The 23,100-nt window shown below is 35.0% G+C and overlaps 1 protein-coding gene across 1 annotated transcript; it reads left to right on the top strand.

The window, feature by feature from the left end:
* The first annotated feature begins 1,508 nt into the window (after positions 1-1,508).
* Positions 1,509-22,439, top strand: ZDBF2 (zinc finger DBF-type containing 2). The gene is made up of 4 exons (XM_059928538.1): positions 1,509-1,589; positions 3,141-3,245; positions 8,307-8,434; positions 14,385-22,439. Exons 2-4 carry the CDS (start codon positions 3,186-3,188, stop codon positions 21,508-21,510), a joined length of 7,314 nt encoding a protein of 2,437 aa, XP_059784521.1. The 5' UTR covers positions 1,509-1,589; positions 3,141-3,185; the 3' UTR covers positions 21,511-22,439.
* The last annotated feature ends 661 nt before the right edge of the window (positions 22,440-23,100 follow it).

A 23,100-nucleotide genomic window follows, 5' to 3' on the forward strand; every position in this document is an offset into this window, starting at 1 on the left:
GCATTTATTTCCCAATTCCATCTAAACTTCTTGAGAGCAAGAAAGCTTGTCTTGTATTTCTCTCTATCCCTTGATGCTCCTAGCATAGAACCCTGCACAGGGTAGGTGCTAAATGTTTATTCCTTGATCATACAGTGGTGTCAAGTGTTGAGTCCAAGTGCTGGAATTTCTTGTTAACCAGTGATCCTGGGTAGGGGGGTTAACACTTTGCCCAGGACAATGTGGAGGAATAAAAAATGGATAATTTGGTTTAATTGTCAATTGATATAGATAGGTGATAAGGAATTGACAGTATTTTTTATTAAAACTAACACAAAAACTGAGAGTTGTGTAGTTAGTTCAGGACCCAAACTTAAGTTTCACATAAATATTTCTTTGAAAAGTTTCTTATGAAGCTCATTTTGGGTTTGATGGCCTCTTTGTTCTTAACCCTACCAGAGGCACAGCTGTGCCTTGCGTTCTTACAGCTACTGTTCCCAGAACCCAGAGATCTGAAGTATTTGAGGGTGGGTTATATGCACCATCAGAGTTACTCTGTTCCAGAACATCTTAAGAGGTCATGTGGGATTCAGTGCGTCATAGTATGTAAAGTGCTTTGTGTTCAAAAGTTAGTAGTTTTTCTCCTATTACTGGAAACATAGTCGTGTCACTCTTCAAACTTAAATTGTGACTTGAGGGTATTTAATTTGGTTAATGGTAGACACTCATAGGGCTTATCATTTTTTGTTAAACAGTTTTATTTTAATTTATAGATGTTTGCCAGGACTAAATATAGCTGATGAAATATCTGACCTTTTCTGCTCAAGGTAAATGATTTGTTACTTTATAAAAATACCAGGTACCAATAGAATTCGGAGTTTGTATAAAAAGACCCATTTGGTCATGTAAAGTAATGTAATCCCGGGCCCCAAAGAAATGATCCCTTTAAGAATTTTGTTACTACATGAAAAATGACGCATTATTGGTTCAACCTATATCAGAATCACCTTGGAACATTTTAAATATGTGTAATATGCATGTGCCTGGCTTCCCACCAGGGGATTTTGATTCCATAAGTTTTTGGGGTTCTAGCATGTGAATTTTTCCAAATGCCAACAGGTGCTTTTGGTTTATTGTAGCTCTGTTTCATTGTGGCATGGCACTAGAGATGATGAAATGGCAGGTAATAATGCCATGGGAGTTAAAGTCCATAAGGGTTAAAGATCAAAAAATATTTAAAGTATTTAAATTTTGTGTGCGTGTGTGTGTGATGTTAGACTCATACTTTCATTTTGCCTTTTATCCAATGAATGTTTTAATTATATTTTAAATAAAGCACTAAAAAGTTTATTTAATGATTTTCAGAGTTCAGGTTTAAACTCTAGAGTTCTCTCAGCCTGAAAATTGCCACATCTATGAATACAACTTAAACTTTCTTTCATTTTGTTGCTTCAGGTTAATAAGTGACGTAAATTAATGGAAAAAAGACCAAATTTTAAATAAATAATTTCTTATATATTCTTTATTTCAGAAGCTGGTTTAATTGATTTATTTTCCCTATAAGTGAGAAGTCAGAAACTATCAAAGTTTCTCATAATAAAAAGTAATGGGTAAGTGAATGTTATGAAAGCATTTTGATTTAATGAAGTTTTTCTATTCTTATTGGTTTTAAGGCTGTGGTTTCAATTTTTGAACATTGATTTTAATGAATAAACTTTTTCTGTTGCAGGATAATCTATCAGAAACACTCATAACATTATAGGATCATTCTCTTTATTTTTTTCGACAGATAAGAGTGTTTAAAATAATTAGAATTAAAACCTTGATGAAATTATCTCTTAAAATCCTATTTTCACTTTCACAAAACAGCAAAAAAACTCATTGTATTTAATTTATTACTTAAATTTGTTATATTTTGTGTAAGTGAATAAATTGTGTCTGTATCATAATTACTCGGGAAATTAAAAAAATTCTGAATTCTAGGCTCTATTCTCAGATTTACTAAATCAGAATTTTGGGGTATGATTTTTATATTCAGCCTGGTTTGGAAACCAGTATGTAATGCAGTATGTAATGATGAAGGATTATAGTTTTGGGGAGGAGGGTAGAAACTTGGAAACTATTCTTTATTTGTAGAGAAATCTTATTGCACTAGTTGGAAAAAAATTCTTCATATTCGTTTTGTTTATGTAATTGTCAGAAGAGAAATGTCTTTTGTTTCAGAGGCTATATTAGTTGCTATTTTGTTTTTTAGCAACTTTGTTGGATAAATTACTTTAAAATCTGCCTCTGTGGATTAAGCAGAAAATAAATGTAGTATCTACTCTCATGCTAGAGAATAAGATGTTATATATGACACTGAGAGTTCACATAATCTGGGATTTTGTGTAGAAACATAATGGGAAAATTAATAAGCTTTGTTAAAGTATAGTAAATATACTATAGTAACAACTTAGAAATAGTAATTTGTCTTTATAAATTGAGTACTGTATTCAATACTGAATCACTTTCTGATAACTCTTAACAACTTAGAAAATCAATAAAAAATGTAGTCATCTAGGCTTCAAATACTGGCAACACACTACTCTTTTAGAAGATGCATAGGTCTCAGAGAAAGACAAATACTGTATGATATCATATATATCCACGTATATGTGGAATCTAAAAAATAAACTAGTGAATATAACAGAAAACAGACTCACAGATAAAGAGAACAAACTAGTGGTTACCGGGGGGAGAGGGAAGAGAAGAGGGGCAAGATAAGGGTAGGGAATTAAGACGTACAAACTACTATGTATAAAATAGATAAGCTACATGGATATATGGTACAACACAGGGAATATGGCCAATATTTTATAATAACTATAAATGGAATATACCCTTTAAAAATTGTGAATTGTACTATGTTGTACACCTGAAACTTACATTGTGCCTCAACTATTCCTCAATTAAAAAAGAAAAGAAGATTCAGAGGTCTCATTTTATTCCAGGCTCATTGATTGGTTCAGTAGCTCATGGTAGCCTTGTCTGTTTTCACAATTATTAGAAATATGAGTGGGTAGGACCCAAGAATGAATTTCTGGTCTCTGATATTATCATAGCTATTTTCCTCATGGTAGTAAGGAATTTACTGTGCTTTTGCCATTTTTGTTTTTTTCCAGTTTGAGTATTCCAGGACAATAGCCATCTGACTTTGGTTATTCAATATGCAGAACAGACAAGGATATTGCAGCTATTGCTGTGTGCACTATAATAACCTGGAACAGGTGAGATGATCCTATTACTATGGTCATACCACAAAGGACCTAGTCGTAACTTTCCCTTCTTTTACGTTTGATTAAATTCATTTATTCCTTCATTGAACAGACCATATTGAGAATCTACTAATGGGCAGATACTGTTTAAGTTTCTAGGGATATGGCCATGAACAAAATCAGTTTCCTTTATTCATGAAGCTTATACTTGAGTGCAGTAAGACAGAAAGTAAGTAGTCATATAAATTTAGTACATAGTATGTCAGATTGTGATAAATGTTATGAGGAAAATAAAATAGGGAAGAGTGTGCGATTTTAGGTAGAGTGGCCAGGTAAGGTTAAGGAAGTGACATTTGAGTTGAGATTTGAATGAAATGCGGGGCCCAGGCTTGCTTATATCTGGGGGAAGAATTTCTGGGTAGAGGGACAGGAGAGCAAGGATAGAGACCCAGAGGCAGAAGAGTGGTTAGCATGCTAACTAAAAGCCGGGAGGCCAATGTGGCTGCAGTGGAGGTCAGGTGGGGGGGTGGATGTTAAGTGACAGGTGAAGAATTCAGAGCATTAGATTTTGTAAGTCATTGTAAGACAAGGTAAGGACTTTGAATTTTATGCTTTGATGCACAAAAGTTTTAAATTTTGCTATAGTTGAATTTGTCTTCTATTGTTACTTGTGTTTTTGGTGTCATAAAAATTGCCTAATCCAAGTTCATGAAGATTGATTCCTATGTTTTCCTGTAAGAGTTTTATAGTTTAGCTCTTACTTTTAGGTCTTTGATTCACTTTGAGTTAATTTTTGTGTGTGATATAATTTAATTATATCCTAAAAGCCCTGTCTTTTAAAAATACAGCCACATTAGTGGTTAGAACTTCAACATAAGAAGTTGGCAGAAGTGGGAGGGGTGGACGCAGTTCAGTCTATAGCATTTACACTGATTGAGTTTTGGATGTTAAACTAATTTTTCATTCCTGGGATAAATTCCACTTGGTCATGGTGTATAATTCCTTTTATATGTTGCTGGATTTGGCTTGCTAGCATTTTGTTGCAGATTTTTGCATATATATCCATAAGGTATATTGTCTGTAGCTTTTTTTTTTTTTTTTTTTTTGGCTGTGTTGGGTCTTCATTGCTGCGCGTGGGCTTTCTCTAGTTGGGGCGAGCGGGGGCTACTCTTCATTGCGATGCTCGAGCTTCTCATTGTGGTGGCTTCTCTTGTTGCAGAGCACGGGCTTTTAGGTGCGTGGGCTTCAGTAGTTGTGACATGCGGGCTCAGTAGTTGTGGCACGTGGGCTCAGTAGCTGTGGCGTGAGGGCTTAGTTCCTCTGCAGCATGTGCGATCTTCCTGGACCAGGGATTGAACCCGTGCCACCTGCATTGGCAGGCGGATTCTTAACCACTGCGCCACCAGGGAAGTCCTCGTCTGTAGCTTTTTTTCTCTGTGATGTGTTTGGTTTTGGTATCAGGGTAGTACTGGCTTCATAGAATGAGTTGAGTAGTGTTCCTTTCTCTTCTTTTTGTTGGAAGAGTTTGTGAAACATCAAGTATGGAGATTTTGAAATAAGTATTGATGGTAATAGTAGCTGCAGCTTTCTGACCAGGACTGTTAACTTAGAAGATTCTCAAGTTTTTCTTCAGCTGTGGAATTGTCTCATAGGTGAAGCAATCATATAATGAAGCTTCTGCTAGTTCTAAACTGTTTGATCTTTGATGATATCTAAGACAAGTTTATAACATATAAAAATTCTGCTGTTTAGTAGCATTTGTTTTGTTTAATGATCTAATAGTAAACACTTAAATTCATACTAGGAAGAGTTTTTATTATTGTGATTTCTACATCTCTGCCTTTTTAAAAAAGAAATAATTTTTAATGCTGGTTATAAACATGAGGAGGCAGATAATAAATCTCAAGTTCTCTTCAATATTTCTCTCATGATTGAGAAATTATATCATCACTTGAATGGAAGATTATTTGTTGAACTTTTGATAATGATAAAACATGTTTATGCTTTAACCACAAGTTCTAGTCAATAAGCATTCAATATAATTTTTTTGCTTAAGGTTTAGAATAATAATTTTTAGACATTTGGATACTCCTGTACTAAACTGACATTTAAAAAGATTCTGTTGATGACAGCTGAGGCAATTTGTACTAACTATAAAAGCTTGAAAAAAATATACACACACACATATATATGTATATATATAATTCAAAACTTTGGTGAACTACTAAGGCAGTGAAGACATATGGGGCCCAGATCTAGCTGAATATTGAACAGAATATTCAACAGAAATAATGGAAGCCAAAGGAAAGAAAAGAACTACCAACTTAGAATTCTATACTCAGTAAATAAGGTGAAATAAAATATTTTCAGGAAACAAAAATTAAGGGAATTTATCACCAGCAGACACTTACTAAAGGAAATACTAAAAAGAGTTTTTCAGGTAGAGGGAAAATGATTCCAGTTGGAAGCTCAGAGATACAGGAAGGAACGAAGAGCAATGGAAAGGTAAATAGGTGGGCAATGTAAATGAATAATATCTTGTGAGATTAACAACAGTGGCATATAAATTGGAAGGGGAGTAAATTGAGCTAATACCTAAGGACCTTGCATTGTTCAAGAAGAGAGTGGGGACTTCCCTGGTGGTCCAGTGGTTAAGACTCGGCACTTCCAATGCTTCCAATGCAGGGGGTGCAGGTTGATCCCTGGTCAGTAGAACAAAGATCCCACAAGATCCCACATGCCGTGAGGCATGGCCAAATAAAAAAAAAAGAGAGAAGGAGAGTAAAAGTAACAAGTACTTTTGATCGGTCAGGGTTGCATGTTGTAATCTGTTACCATAATAGACTAGGAAAAAGTCTATACAAAATATAGATCTTTATAGTCTATATAAAATTGGAATAATAAAAAATAGTCCACAAGAAAATAAGAAAGCAGAGAAATAGGGACACTGTGTAGGCAAGACTAGAATAATAAGACAGATTTAAAAATAAAAACAAGAATTAACTACAAATATATCAGTAATAAATTAAGTGAAAATAGACTTGATGCTTGAATTAAACTATATTCAATATTTTATCAGAGGTCCTAGTCAGGGAAATAAAGAAAGAAAAAGAAAGGAAAATGATAAAGATTAGAGAAGAAGAAATAAAACTGTTACTATTTGTATACAGTGTGATTGTGCACAAAGAAAATCCTAAAGATATTTAGATGAACTATTAGAATTGATAAGAGATTTTAAAAAACGTTTGGGCCAACATAAAAATAAATTGTCTTTTTAGAGTAAATATATATATGTATAACAATCACTTTGCTGTACACATAAAACTGACATAATATTGTAAGTTAACTATACTTCAATAAAACATAGTTAGAAAAAAAGAATAAAAAAATTGTCTTTCTATATATAAACACCACATAGAAGATGAGATTTGAAGAAGATATTTACAACAGCATGAAAAATCATCAACTTTTAAGGAATACGTATAAAAAATACGTATAAGATTTTTATACAGAAACTAAACACTGAGAGAAATTTAAGAAAAATTTAAAAATTAAATAATTGGTATGATATACCATGTTCATGGATTGGAAAAATCAATGTTCTGAACATGTCAGTTCTGCCCAAACCTATATATTGAGTCAATGAAATTCTATTAAAAATTTCCAGCAGTTTTTTTTTTAAATAAAAAGTAAGCCAATTCTAAAAATATATATGGACATGCAAAAGACCAACAAGACTCAGGGTAATCTTAAAGAAGAACAAAGTCAGAGGGCTTACTGTCCCAGATATAAAAACTTATTATTATGTCATAATCATTAAGACAATGGTGCAAAGTTAGAAAGACCATGGAAATAAATCAGAAAGTCCAGAAACAGATGTATATGTGTATATTTGATTTGTGACAAAGATGGCACTAAAGAGCAGTGAGGAGTAGGCTTTCTTCAATAAATGATACTGGATCAATTGTTTATCCATAGGGCAAAAAAAATGCAATTTTATTGCTAACTCATCCTGGTTACAAAAATCAATTCCATGTAGATTGTAGATGTGAGTACTGTAGGTAAAACAATAAAGTTTCTAGAAACAGATATGAGAAAATCTTCATGACTTCGAGGTGAGGAGAGGTTTCTTAAACCGGTCACCAAAAGTACTGGCAAAGAAAAAAATTGGTAAATTGGACTGCAATGAAGTTAAGAAACAATGGAAGACAATTAAGAAAGTGAAAAGGTACCCTTGGGAAAGATGCCGGATTTACTTTGTGTGTGTGTGTGGGGGGGGGGGCACCAATAAAACTTTATTTATGAATGAACACACACACACACACACACACATGCACACACATACACAAAAGAAAGTGAAAAGGCAAGCCACAGAGAGGAAGATGATACAGATCTTCCTCAACTTATGATGGGATTACATCCTGATTGTAATTTGAAAATATCTTAGGTTGAAAATGCATTTAACACACCTAACCTACTGAATATCAGAGCTTACCCAGCCTACCCTAAAAGTACTCAGAACACTTCATCAGCCTACAATTGGGCAAAATCATTTATGCAAAGCCTATTTTATAATAATTGAGTAGCTCATGTAATTTATTGAATACTGTACAGAAAGTGAAAAACAGAATGGTTTTAAGTGTATGGGTTGTTTACCCTCCTGATAGTGTGACTGATCTTCCTCTTCCTCTGAGTCCCCTCCCATGGGCACAGGTCCAACCTAATCGCTTGCTTTTCTTCCCTTCCTAACCATCCTATGTGTGTATCTTTCTTCCAGCCTTGGTTGTACAGGAGTCCTTTTACCCATTTCCAGTTAGTTTTCAGTAAGAATTGTTCCACATGTAGATGTATTTTTGATATGTTCGTGAGGAGAAGTGAGCTCCACATCCTCTAATATTCTGCATTGATTTGAGCTCCCCTTATGGTTTTCAGATGCATATTTTAGAATTGCTTTATAGAAAGGGTATATTAATTTATACTTCTACTAGGTGTATAATGAATTTATATTGTGACACTCTCACTACTAATGAGTATTACCCATTTAAAAATATTCATTTTCTTTTTACTTTATAGCATATATCCAGTGATCAGCACAGATACTTGACCACACAGAGTAGACAATGGATGGGTACCACTAGTTTGATGGAACGTTTCTTGCAGGATGTACTGAGGCACCACCCATATCATTATCAAGAAAGCAGGTAAAGTAACTGGGTGGAATAATATTAGCACAAAGTTAGTTATATGTTACAGTAAATGTTTGTGTTAATTGTTCTAATACTTCCTAAAGTGAACCTTCGAATCAAGGAATATAACATGAAATTTTATCTAGTAACTTACCTTTGCAATTATTTAAAATTTTTTCCTAGCTTAGGTAAGAAATTTCACTCTAAAAGTTATGGACTACACTATGCTTTTTCTAAAGAAAAGTCTTAGGCCGATAAATAATTATATATCATTAAGGTGTTTTATAAGGATGTCACAGGATTAAACAGGGTAAAAAGGTGGGAGCAAACATAACTTTTACAAGATTAGTAACCAAAAAGTTGGTGACAGTAGCCAAGTAAGGGTGGTTAAGGTAAAAACTAAGTTAATTCCACATTAATGGAACTATTTGCTATTTTGTCAAATAGAATTGGCTCTTTTTATAATTTGTCAGTATCTTGATAGCTTACTCTCATATTAATTTATTTTGGTTTTAATAAAAATAAATATTTTGATAACACTTAAAAAAGTTAAATGTCCTATGTTAAAGAAGAACTTTGGTAGAAAATCAGATTATGTACTGTGGTGAGTTTGCAGCTACAGCTATATAAGATAAGGCAAAATAGATCATTAGCACATCTGTGCAGAATTAGTTGAGTTCAGCACTAGCAGCAGAAAAAAGGATAAACTTCTTGAACGCTTTGCAAGTCACCAACCTAGAACTTAGTAAATAGTGAAAAAGTTTTAATGGGGAAAAGTCAGGAAAAAAATATGTGGTTTTCATAGAGAATGGACTTGAGGATGTGGGGAGGGGGAATGGTAAGCTGGGACGAAGTGAGAGAGTGGCATGGACATATATACATTACCAAATGTAAAATAGATAGCTAGTGGGAAGCAGCTGCATAGCACAGGGAGATCAACTCAGTGTTTTGTGACCCCCTAGAGAGGTGGGATAGGGAGGGTGGGAGGGAGACGCAAGAGGGAGGGGATATGGGGATATATGTATACATATAGCTGATTCACTTCATTATACAGCAGAAACTAACACAACATTGTAAAGCAATTATACTCCAATAAAGATGTTAAAAAAAAATTATGTGGTTTCTTAGCTGGTGGAAAGATGGAATTAGCCTATCTTGGGGTCACTATAAATTACCAGTTTATAGTGTATATAAACAATGCTTCAACAAACATATTTGTACATGCAACGTTTTCTGTGGAGTAGATTCCTAGAATTTGAACTTTTGGGCTAAAGTTTATGGACACTAAAAAATATTTTTTATTTTTTAACTTTTCATTTTGGAATAATTTCAGGCTTACACAAATTTAGCTGCAAAACTGGTACAAGGAATTCTTGTGTAACTTTTACCTAGCTTCCCCAAATGTTAAATCTAAAATAACCACAGTACAGTGATCAAATCCATGAAATTACATTGATACCATACTATTTACAGACCTGATTCAGATTTTGTCAGTAGTGTTACTAATGTCCTTTTTTTGGACCAAGATTCCATCCAGGACCACACAGTGCATTGAGTTGTCACATTTCCTTACTTTCCCTTAATCTCGAGTAGTTCCTCAGTCTGTCTTTGCTTTCAAGACCTTGACACTTTTTAAAAGAGTACTGGCCAGTTATTTTGTAGGATATTCCTAAATTTGGGTATGCCTGATGTCTTTTCATTTTGTTTATGGTCTCCTTTACTGTGCAAAAGCTTTTAAGTTTGATTAGGTCCCATTGGTTAATTTTTGCTTTTGCTTCTATTGCTCTAGGAGATGGATCCAAAAAAATATTGCTGCGTTTTATGTCAAAGAGTGTTCTGCCTATGTTTTCCCTAGGAGTTTTATATTATCTGGTCTTACATTTAGGTTTTTAATCCATTTTGAGTTTGTCTTTGTATATGGTGTTATAGAATGTTCTAATTTCATTCTTTTACATGTAGCTGTTCAGTTTTCCCAGCACCACTTATTGAAGAGACTATCTTTTCTCCATTGTATATTCTTTCCTCCTTTGTCATAGATTAATTTACCATTAGTGCGTGGGTTTATTTCTTTTTATTTATTTATTTATTTAGCTGTGACGGGTTGTAGTTGCAGCACACGGGCTCTTTCGTTGCAGTGCGTGGGCTTCTCTCTTGTTGTGGCACATGGGCTCCAGAGCACGCGGGCTCAGTGGTTGTGGTGTGCAGGCCTAGTTGCCCCATGGCATGTGGGATCTTAGTTCCCCAACCAGGGATCAAACCCACGTCCCCTTCATTGGAAGGCAGATTCTTAACCACTGGACCACCAGGGAAGTCTGCATGGGTTTATTTCTGAGCCCTCTGTCCTGTGCCATTGATCTATGTGTCTGTTTTTGTGCCAGTACCATCCTGCTTTGATTACTGTAGCTTGGCAGTATAGTCTGAAGTCAGGGAGTGTGATTCCTCTAGCTCTGTTCTTCTTTCTCAAGATTGTTTTGGCTATTCAGGGTCTTTTGTGTTTCCATACAACTTTTAAAATTATTTGTTCTGGTTCTGTGAAGAATGCCATTGGTATTTAGATAGGGATTGCAGCGAATCTGTAGGTTGTCTTGGGTAGTATGGTCATTTTAACAATATTGATTCTTCCAGGAACACAGTGTATCTTTCCATCTGTTTGTGCCATCTTCAGTTTCTTTCATCAGTGTCTTATAGTTTTCTGAGTACAGGTTTTTTGCCTCCTTAGGTGTATTCCTCGGTATTTCATTCTTTTTGATGTGATAGTAAATGGGATTGTTTCCTTAATTTCTCTTTCTGAGAGTTCATTGTTAGTGTATAGAAATGCAACAGATTTCTGTATATTAAGTTTGTATCCTGCAACTTTATCAAATTCTTTGATGAGCTCTTGTAGCTTTTTTTGGTGGCATCTTTAGTATTTTCTATGTATAGTATCATGTCATCTGCAAACAGTGACAGTTTTACTTCTTCCTTTCCATTTTGGATTTCTTTTATTTCTTTTTCTTCTCTTGTTGCTGTGACCAAGACTTCTAAAACTATGTTGAATAAAAATGGTGAGCATGGGCATCCTTGTCTTGTTCCTGATCTTGGAGGAAATGCTTTCAACTTTTCCCTGTTAAGCATGTTGTTAGCTTTGGTTTGTCACATATAGCCTTTATTAAGTTGAGGTATGTTCCCTTTATGCCCACTTTCTGGAGAGATTTTATCATAAATGGATGTTGAATTTTGTCGAAAGCTTTTTCTGCATCTATTGAGATGATCACATGGTTTTTATTCTTCAATTTGTTAATATGGTGTATCACATTGATTGATTTGAGTATATTGAAGAATCCTTGCATCCCTGGGATAAATCCCACTTGTTCATGGTGTATGATCGTTTTAATGTGTTGCTGGATTCTGTTTGCTAGTATTTTGTTGAGGATTTTTGCATCTATATTCATCAGTGATATTGGTCTGTAATTTTCTTTTTTTGTAGTATCTTTGTCTGGTTTTGGTATCAGGGTGATGGTGGCCTCAGATTGATTCAGAAGTTTTCCATCCTAACCTTACACCTAAAGGAACTAGAGAAAGAAGAACAAACAAAACCCAAAGTTAGTAGAAGGAAAGAAATGATACAGATCAGAGCAGAAATAAATGAAATAGGGACTTCCTTGGTGGCGCAGTGGTTAAGACTCCGCCTGCCAGTGCAGGGGACATGGGTTTGATCCCTGGTCTGGGAAGATCCCACGTGCCACAGAGCAACTAAGCCCTTGTGCCACAACTACTGAGCCTGAGCTCTAGAGCCCACGAGCCACAACTACTGAGGCCACGCACTGCAATTACTGAAGCCCGCATGCTCTAGGGCCCGCGTGCCACAACTAATGAGCCCGCGTGCTGCAACTACTGAAGCCCGTGTGCCTAGAGCCTGTGCTCTGCAACAAGAGAAGCCACCATAATGAGAAGCCCGCACACCGCAATGAAGAGTAACCCCCACTTGCCGCAACTAGAGAAAGCCCGTGCACAGCAATGAAAACCCAACGCAGCCAAAAAAAAAAAAAAATTTAAGGAAATGATATAATAAAAAAAATGAAATAGAGACTTAGAAAAAAAAGAAAAGATCAATGAAACTAAAAGCTGGCTCTTTGAAAAGATAAACGAAATTGATAAGCCTTTAGCCAGACACATCAAGAAAAAAAGGGAAAGGGCCCAAATCAATAAAATCAGAAATGAAAAAGGAGAAGTTACAACCAACACCACAGAAATACAAAGGATCATAAGAGACTACTGTGAACAGCTATATGCCAATAAAATGGACAACCTAGAAGAAATGGTCAAATTCTAGAAATGTATCAATACAATCTCCCAAGACTAAACCAGGAAGAAATAGAAAATATGAACAGACCAATTACCAGTAATGAAATTGAATCAGTAATTTAAAAACTCTCAACAGACAAAAGTCCAGGACCAGACAGCTTCACAGGTGAATTCTACCAAACATTTAGAGAAGAAAATTTTAATTCTTGATAGACATTTCCTGGAAGGCTATACCAATTTATATATAATTTATTGCATAAATTGTATATATATGTATATACACGAGTAGTATATGACAGTGCTCATTTCCTGTCACTCTTGCCAACATTGGGATTATCAACCTCTTTCTTTCTCCCTAAAATAATAGGCCAAAAAGTGTCTCTTAATTAACCTTTATTTATTTATGAGTAAAGTAGAATTTCTCTTTCTATATAGTTATTAGAAATATATTTATCCTATGGATTGTTTTTTCATATACTTTGCTTATTTTTCCATTGAATTGTTTGTATATTTTAGGTTTGTATGCAATATTTATGAATAATAGTTCTTTGTATTTTAAATGTTATTTATATTTTAAATATCAGAATCTGTCATGTGTTTATCAACTGTGTATGTTATTTTTTACCATATAGAAAGAAACATTTTGACACAATCTAAGGAGAATTTTTCTTTATGGCTTCTTTCATGTCTTTTTCTTAATTCCATTGTCTCTTCTTTTAAATATTTTTAATCTTCTTGGAATTTATTTTTATAAGTGTTATGTAGCAGTACTTATTTTTTAAATAAATATATACTAATTATCTCCACTGATATAAAACATCACCTGTAACATAAAATTCTTGTGTTTGTGTGTGTGTATCTACATCTACTTCTATATCTATATATTGGATTTTGAATACCATTTTCTTTCCTTGAATGTTTTTAATCCCATGCCAATACCACATTACTTAATTATGTTTATAAGCTTTCTAAATTATACAGTTCATCTTTAAAAAATTTCATCTCTCTTCCCCCCCTTGTCTAGACATTGTTGGTTTTTGTATTATTTCAGACTTCTTGAAAATCAGCTCTTGCTTTATTTTTGTTTCCTATTTATTGGTCTTTCTTTTTCTTAATTTATATCTGCAAGTTTCCTGAGGTAGGGGGATTTGGTTATTTTTCTGTCTTTTTGAATTAGGTGCTCATTTAATTAATTTCTGTTTACTAATTCTTATTTTAATGGGAAATTTAAAAGTGTGAAGTTTTCATTTTGATCACATCTCATAGATTTAATATATAGTTATTTATTTTGTTTGTAGATAGTTTAAAAATTTTTCCTTTTTAGCATAAGCGTTATATAAAAGAGTGGTTTTCAACCTTTAATGGTTACACTTTTGGAGGGCTTTTTTTGTTGTAAAATTAGTTTAAAATAAGTAGAAATACAGATTGTGATTTAGTTGTTAATTTTAAACACACACAAATACAGATACAAATTTTGGGGGATTTCCAACTTGTTTGATTTTATGATTCTGCCTTCCTTTCTTTTCTTAGCCAAATGTTACAAAATTAATTTTATTTTGAGACTCTGTCTTCTAGGAATCTTGCCCAGGGTAGGAAGAAAATAACATTTATTATGCATTTAATAAAAATCTTAAACAGATGTTAGAGTATTTTTATGGATTTTTTCCCCCTTGCTTTTTAGATCAGTGCAAAATGAGAGACTTCATATGACTACTGTGTCACCTTCTGGAGTGGTTCCGAATGATGATTTTGTTCCTGAAATAATGACTGAGGATGCTACTGGAGTCAGAGAAGAGATGTCTTCCAAGGCTTTTGAACCTGTTGAAGAGCTGTATTCTAGACCTAGTAAACCTCAGGAATATATACAGAGTGTTTCAATTCGACCATCAGTTATTCAAAAACTGGAGAAAGGACAGCAGCAGCCCTTGGAGTTCATTCATAAAATTGGGAGCAGTATGAAAGAATTTAATCCAGTTGGTATTGGTCATGCTACAAATAATAGACAAAATGTAATATGTTCATCAGTGATTTCTAATGCTCCTGTTAGTTGGTTACCTGAAAGTTCTCATGAAAGACCAGTTACAACTAATGCTACTACTGGGTTACCACTAGGATCCCATTTGGATTCAGTTAACAAATGTGACCCAAACAAAGTTGACAAATACTTTAAACAGCTAGACAGGGGCTTTAGAAACCCTATGCTGTCATCCCATCCAGAAAATTCTTCAGTAACATACCAGAAACCTAAAGAATCAAACAGGAAATCTTTATGTATAAATTCAGATAAATTGGCTATACAGGAAGATGTAAAATCTCAGGGTAAAACTTTGTCAACTGGCTCTAAAGTCCATGAATTTGTGGGTGCTGAAGGCTCCTTAAAATTGGAATCTCTTTCCAGATTAACAGTAAACCCAGCAGTCAACCTGAATAAAACTGACATGCCTTCTAATAAAGGAATCTTTGAAGATGGCATTCCAAAGTACCATGAGAAATTCTTTCCTAATATGGATCATACCCAAGAAGGAAAGCATTTGGTTTATAACAAGTCAGCCTTTTTGGAACAGAAGATCTCAGTGAGTTCTGAAGTGAAGTTTGCTGGTGGCTATCTTCAGTCAGCATCTGATCACCATGAAGAGGCTGTGCCAGACCTTTGGAAGGAGGAGCAAATTGACCAAGAATATAAGAACTGTGAATCAAGAGGTTCTGAAATGAGTTTTGATGGCAGTTCCTCTTTTTATTCACTGACAGACCAATCTAAAGTGACTGCCAAAGAAATAAACCTCTTAAAGGAAGTACGTGCTGATTTGCAGTATAAGAACAATAAATCTTGTGTTTCTGAAATAAGCTCTGATTGTGATGGCTCCCTTCAGTTGACTTCCAACCAAACTCAAGTAATTGTTAAAGATGTAAGTGTTCAGAAGGCAATGCATATTAGGCTGGTTGATGAAAGCTATGAATCTAGTGATTCTGAGATGAATTTTGATTGTGATGCCTCACTTCAGTCAACTGATAACTACCCCCAACAGCCTGAAAAAGAAGTAAACCTTCCCAAGGGGGCACACGTTGGCTTGGTTGATATGAACTATGGATCTAGTAGCTCTGAAATAAGTGCTGATTCTGTTTTCTCACTTCAGTCAGTGGTTGACCAATTCCCAGTGGCTGTCACAGAAACAAAACTTTGGAAGAAGGTTCACATTAGCTTGGTTGATAAGAACTATGGATCGAGTTGTTCTGAAACAAGTTTCGATTGTGATGTTTCTCTTCAGTCAGTAGTTGACTATCCTCAACTGGCTGTCAAAGAAAGAAACCTGGAGGATAGACTTGTCTATCTGAAAGATAAGAATCGTAAGCCTAGTAGTGCTAAAGCACATCTTGATTGTGATGTCTCTCTTCAGACCATGACTGATGAACCTCAGAGGGCTGTTGAAGAAGTCTATCTTCTGAAAGAGAAGAATGATGTTGTGGATATGAACTGTGGGTCTCATGGTCCTGAGATGAATTTTCATCTGATGAAAACAGATGCTCAGTTAGTGCCTGACCAATCCCAAGTGACAGTTAAAGAAGTAAACGCTCAGGAAGTAGCTCTTGACCTGGAGAATAAGAGTGTTAAATCTAGCATTTCTGATCTAAGTTTTGATTCTCATGCTTCTCTTTATCCATCAGCTAATGATCAACCTCAGGGGGCTTGTGGTGAAATAAATCTGAAAGTGTTAAATGTGGATATGGAAGTTAAGAGCTATGGGTGCTCCAGTTCTGAGCTGAGTTTTGATTCCGATCCTCCTCTTATGTCAGTTACTGAGCTGGATGTTGAAGAAATAAGGAAGAAGCACATTAACCTGGAAGATGAGAGCTTTGAGTCAATTAGTTCCAAAATAACTTTTGATTCTGATATTCCTCTTCACTCAGTAGTTGACCAATCTCAAGTAGCCATTTATGAGGAGGAGTCTATTGATCTGGGAAATAAGAGTAATGAATCTTGTGTTTCTGAAATAACTTTTGATTCTGATATACCTCTTCATTCAGGGATTTATCAACCTGAAGTAGCTGCTAAAGAAACATTCATTCAGAAAGAAGAGTATATACACTTAGGAGGGAAGGATGATGAACGCACTGCTTCTGAAATAAGTTTGGATTCTTATATCCCTTTTCACTCAGTGATTAACCATCCAGAAGAAGCTGTTAAAAAGCTAAATCCTCAAAAAGAAGAGTGGGCACCCTTAGAAAATAAGGAAAATGAACCTTGTGGTTCTGAACTAAGTTTTGATTATGATGTTTTTTGTTCAATGACTGGATGTTCTGAAGATCCCATTAAAGAAAGAAACCTGAAAGAGGAGATTATACACTTAGAAAGTAAGGGTAATGTACCTGTTGTTTCTGAAAGCAGTATGAAGTCTGATATTTCTTTTCATTTAGTGACTGATCATCCTGACATAGCTATTAAAGAAATAAACCAAAAAGAAGAACATGTAAATTTAGCAGATAAGGGTAATGAGTTAAGTGTTTTTGAAACAAGTTTGGATTCCGATATCCCTCTTCAGTCAGTGATTCACAAACCTGAAGTAGTTGTTAAAGAACTATGGCTTCAAAAAGAAAAGCATGCTAAGTTAAAAGGTAAAAGTGCTAAATTTAGTGGTTCTGAAATAAATTTAGATTCTGATTATTCAATGACTGAACCTCAAATAGCTGTTAAAGAAATAGATGTTCAGAAAGAAGAACATGTTGTTCTAGAGAACAAGAGTGATAAATATAGTGGTTCTGAAATAATTTTGGACTCTGATGTCCCTCTTCAGTCAATGAATGAAAACCCTCAAATAGCCATTTTAAAGGAGGACCATGTTGACCCAGAAGATGAAAGTACTGGACCTAGAGGTTTTGAAAAAAATTTGGGTACTGATACCCCTCTTCATTCAGTCATTGACCAACCTCGACTAGCCCTTTTGAAGGAAAAACATGTGGATCTGGCAGACACAAACAATGAATCTAGTGATGGCAAAATAGCTTTTCATTCTGATGACCCTTTTCAGCCATTGACTGAACAATTTCAGGAAGTGGTTGAAAAAACAAACCTGTGGAAAGAAGAGGATATGGGCCAGAAGAATAAGGTTGATGAACCTAATGCTTCTAAATTAATACATAATTCTGACGTTTCTCTTCTGTCTGTGTCTGATCAAACTGAAGTAGCTGTTAAACGAATAAACCTCAAGAATGAAGGTCATGTGTACTTGGAAGATAAGAACAGCCAATATAGTGGTTCTGAAATGAGTTTGAATTCTGATCTCTTGGTTCAGTCAATAGTTGATCATCCTCAGATAACTATTTTGGAGCAGGAGCATACTGAGCTAGAGGATAAGCACAATCAATCTTGTGGTTCTGAAATAAGTTTTGATTCTGATGACCCCCTTCAGTCAGTGGCCAACCAGCTTAGAGAAACTGTTAAAGAAGTAAGCCTTTGGAAGAATGAAGTTGACATGGAAGATAAGAGAGATGAATCTAAGTGTTTTGAAATTGTGTATGATTCTGATGTCCTTTTTCAGTCAGTGGCTGGCCAAACTAAAGTTGTTAAGGAGATCAACCTTCGGGAGGAGCATGTTGACTTGGAAGATAAGGTTCTCAAACCTAGTGATTCAAAAATAAATTTTGTTTCTGATGAACCTCTTCAGTCTGTGGCTAACGAAATTCAAGAGGCTATTACAGAAATAAGTCTTCTGAGGGAGGGACATGTTTGTCTGGGTACTAAGAGCTATGAATCCAATGATTCTGAAGTCATTTATGTTTCAAATGCCCATCTCCAATCAGTGGTTGAGCAACCACACATATTGGAAGAGCAACAAGCCAGTTTGGAAGATAAGAGCAATGATCCTTGTGGTCCTGAAATAAGTCTTGTTTCTGATGATCCTCTTCAGTTAGTGACTAGCCAGCTTCAAAAAGCTGTTGAAGAAATAGGTCTTTGGGAGGAAGACCATATTTACCTGGAAGATAAGAGATATAAACTAGGTGATTTTGAAGTAAGTTATGATTCTGATGTTGACTTCATAGCTGGGCATTCTCCTGTGGCTGTCAAAGAAATAAACTTGCAAGAGAAGGATCATGACCTTCATAAGAACTGTGAACTTAGTGTTTCTGAAATAAAATGTGATTCTGGTGTTCATCTTCGGTTAGAAGTTGACCAACCTCAAGTGGTTTGCAAAGAAGTAAACCTTCAGATGGAAAAGCATCTTGGCATGGAAGAAAGAGTCAGTGAACCTAGTGATTCTGAAATGATGTGTGATTCTGATGTTCCTCTTCAAATAGTGATAAACGAACTTCAAGTGTCAGACAAAGAAACAAATCTTCAGAAGATGTTATTTGTGGACCTGATGACCAGTGATAATGATTGTGAAATGATTTCAGATTCTGATGTCCCTTTTCAGCCAGTGATTGACTCACCTCAGATGACTGTCAATGAAATCAGCTGTATAAATGCAGAAAGTTTTGTTCCAGAAGATGAGAACTGTGACTCTTGTGATTCTGAACTAGGATATGTTTGTGAATCCTCTCCTCAATCAGTGACAAACCATTCCAAAAAGACCTTTAAAGTTGTAAACCAGAAGCAAGACTATATTATTCTGGAAGAGACAAGCTGTGAGCCTTATATTTCTGAACTAAGTTTTCAAATTGATGCCTCTCATCAGTCCACGACTTCCCAGTCACAAGAGCCTGGAAAAAAAAAGGCCAAATATATTGACCCCGAGGATAAGAGCCGTCAATCTAATCGTCCTAAAAGAAATTTTGAACGGGAGGAGACTTCTCAGCCAGTGACTCAGCAACGGCAGAAGGCTAACAAAGGAGTCAACCTTTGGAAAGATGTAGAAAATATTGGCCTAAAAGATAAGAACTGTGAATCTAGTGTTTCTGCAATGGATTGTAATGCATCTCCTGAGTTGGTGATTCATCAAATGCCTGATAAAGAAAACCTTTTGAAGTTAAAACATACCGATCTAGAAAGTATGAGCTGTGAACCTTGTGGTTCTGGGATGAATTTTCAATGTGATCCCTCTCTTCAGTCTGACAACAACCAGCCTCAAGAAGCTGTTAATAAAATAGACCTATTTGAGAAGATGTCTTTTGACCTGAAAGAAACAAACCATAATTCCCATTCAGGCTCTGTTCCCATGGTTGATTCTATACGGAACCTGGAAAAAGCAAAGGAAGTCATAGAAGATGATCCTGATGAACCAGTTCTTGAAGGCTTGCCTCATGTCCCTCCTTCATTTGTGGGGAAAACGTGGTCTCAGATAATGAGAGAAGGTGACGTGAAAATTAATGCTCTCGTGAAGGAATTTAAGAAAGGTCGTTTCCACTGTTACTTTGATGATGACTGTGAGACCAGGAAAATTAAAAAAAAAAAATCGAATGAAGGAAAAAAGATTACCTGGACTGACCTCAATCAGGACACTACATCAATTCAAGTTCTTTCAGATTGTGATGAAAATGCAGGTGGTATTTCAGATATTGATGACTTTTCAGTGGCCTTAGATAAACCTAGCCATTATCCTTCAGCAAAGAAGCATTTTGAACAAACATGCCAAGTGGCTTCTCCATGCCAAGCTATAAAAGTCAGCCATGGAACTCAAACCAATCTCGCAAGTCACCCAGCGACAAAAAGAAGAATAACTGGACAAGAGAAAGACTCTCCAGTAAGGAAGCGTTTACTTTTACAGAATGACAGAAAAACAAGAAAGAAAGTAAAAATTGGAAAAGTCGAATTTCCTGAGTCATGTATTACAGTTTTGAAGCCTTTGCAACCAAATGCCTTAATTTATGTTCTTTCTTCAAATATTAAGCTGAAGAAAGGTGAATCCAACAACCTCTCTAAAAGGAGGCACGGTAGTAGAAATAATTGGGATCTTAGCATACAGTACAAATTTAACCAGAGTTCCTTTAATTGTTATGACCCATTGAATAAGCAGATTGTGATTGATCCTTCTTTGAACATAGAAGTACCAGGGCCTGACAGGAATAACTGTGTGGAAATTCATTTTAGCCACCTAAATTCTAATGCAGGAGATGATGATACTTATGTACAAAGCTCTGCTTCGGCACCTTTTATGACAGTGTCAGTAGGACATGAATTAATGTCACATCAGGAGGCCAGTGAATCTGTGTTTCTGGAAAAATCCAAGATTTTGAATTCTAGTGAAGTTTCAAAACAAAGTAATTTCCAGTCAACTCTTTTAAATCATGATGTTGCCAAAATTTCTCTGAAATCGATTGGAAATAAGTATTTGGAAAGTAAAAGGAAAATTCAGAGAAGGAAGGTGACAACTAATAATAAGCCAGGTTTTCCCAAAGAAGGTTGTAGACCAGTTATTCCCCAGCAAAAAACCAGAATTGCTTCAGAAAAACGGTCGATTTGGATTCAGACCAAACTAAGTGATATAATTAAAAAGTATATTCCAAAATACTCTGTTTTTTTGCGTCACAAATATCGGTCCAGGTGCACTTTTGTTAGGATGCATCTTAAGAAGAGAAAATCTGATGTCAGTAGGTTAAAGAAGGCAAAGAGACCAGCTAAAATGCTTTCAAAGGCCTCGGTTCCATCAGCTGGAGCTGAAGAGCAGTCAAAAGCTATAGCAAGCTCTTCTCCCAAGCAACCTGTGCGGGGCTCTTCTGCCGTTGCAGGAAATAAGAAGAATGGTAATAAAAAACGCCCTAGAAGACAACGAAGAAAGCCTTCTAGACCTGTTAGAACATATGCTTTGAGAAGTTCGTATTCTGGTATACCATATTCTGACAGAATGAGGACTCGGCTCTCTAACAAATCGTGAGGTAATGAGGTAAACTAGAGGTGTTTCTATTAAGGGCTAGTTGAGGATTCAGTACTTCAATTGAAAATATATTTGGTACCTAGTGTACATAGCTTTCCTAACTTTGGTGAAAAAAATGAGCCTTCAACTATTTTGCTATAGACTTATTTTTCAGAACTTTTATATTAATTTAAAGTTAGTGTTTAGGGTCCTTTTTTTTTAAATTAAAAAACTTCCTTTGTCCATTTGCTGTGGAAGAGCTTCATCTTAATTTATATCACATAATTTAGCACAATATATACAACTTTCTTCCTCAAACCATGTCCCTCTTATTTATTTTTTATGATTGTGTCTCTCATGTCAGCAGGTTATATTGCAAGAATGGATGTGGCAAACATAAAATGCTTTTTTACTTTTTAAAAATTGGAACAAATGAATATGTAGTTATTTTCTGTATGTTTCAGAGTGGCATTGTCAATATCATATTCTAACTGGATAATTAAAAAGAAGAAACTGATTATCTCAGCTTTTGAGTGGGATTAACCTAAATAATCACACACAAAATATAATTTATCTTTCTTTTAGAAGCATTCCAGAGAATGAGATTTCATAAACTTTAATCCAGTTTTAAAAACTGGTGATTTTACATACATAACACAAACTCTTCCTTCTTCATTTAAACTGGATCTGCAGGTATCTAACTTTCCTCATTTGGACACATGCGTACATGCAATCTCTGTAGGTTTTTCTTTAGCATTATTAGACCTTAAGGGGAAAATGACCTTGCCAGCGTGATTATGCTTTTCTACCACCTTTTTTCCCCTCCACCTGAAGCGTCAGTGGTTTATTGTGAAAATCCAGTTATCTTATGGCCTTATCTCTTAAAAATATTTTAGATATTTCCATATCCTTTTTTAATAGCTTGAACTGAAATGACTGGTTTGGTAATTTGGGCAGACCATTAATTGTTGTTATTAATAAGTTATAATCTTAATAATTCAAAAGATCTAATAAAACTGATAAGTGGAGACCCATTTTGCAAGTGAAAAACTGTATTTGTGCGTTGGTTTGGCTTTCCTTCAATTTGCTAACTGATTTTGGTAGTTCACCTAAAAATGTCAAGATATGCAGTTTAGGTCTGAGGTACTCAGAAAATCTTTAGATCCTTTATTCAGGGATACTGGTTGAGCTGGTACAGATAGTTATCCTGTTAAGCCAAGGATCCTGGGTCCTTTTCTATCATTGATGTTAAAGGGAAACATGAATTTCAGCTACTACATTGTATAAACCATATTTTATTGAAACTAGATCAGTGTACCATGATTTCAGAGATAAAAATTTGTTATCTTAGAAGTAAGTATAGTGTAACAGTTGGTTTCTAAATGTAGTTTTATTTCAGGGGCCATTATTTAATCTGTGGGTATGTTATGGTGTTATGTTGTAATTTCTTTACTTCTAAATTTAAAACAGTAATTATATTGAAAAAAATGGACAAATGTTTATATTTTTAGTTGCAAAGCAACTTCAACTTTGCCTCATATACAAATATTTTAATTTCCTTTCTTAAAATATCTGTAAACCACTAGTTTAAAATAATCCTCCAATTTGAAT

Source organism: Balaenoptera ricei, chromosome 7 (assembly GCF_028023285.1).
Source record: "Balaenoptera ricei isolate mBalRic1 chromosome 7, mBalRic1.hap2, whole genome shotgun sequence".
Classification (NCBI taxonomy): domain Eukaryota; kingdom Metazoa; phylum Chordata; class Mammalia; order Artiodactyla; family Balaenopteridae; genus Balaenoptera; species Balaenoptera ricei.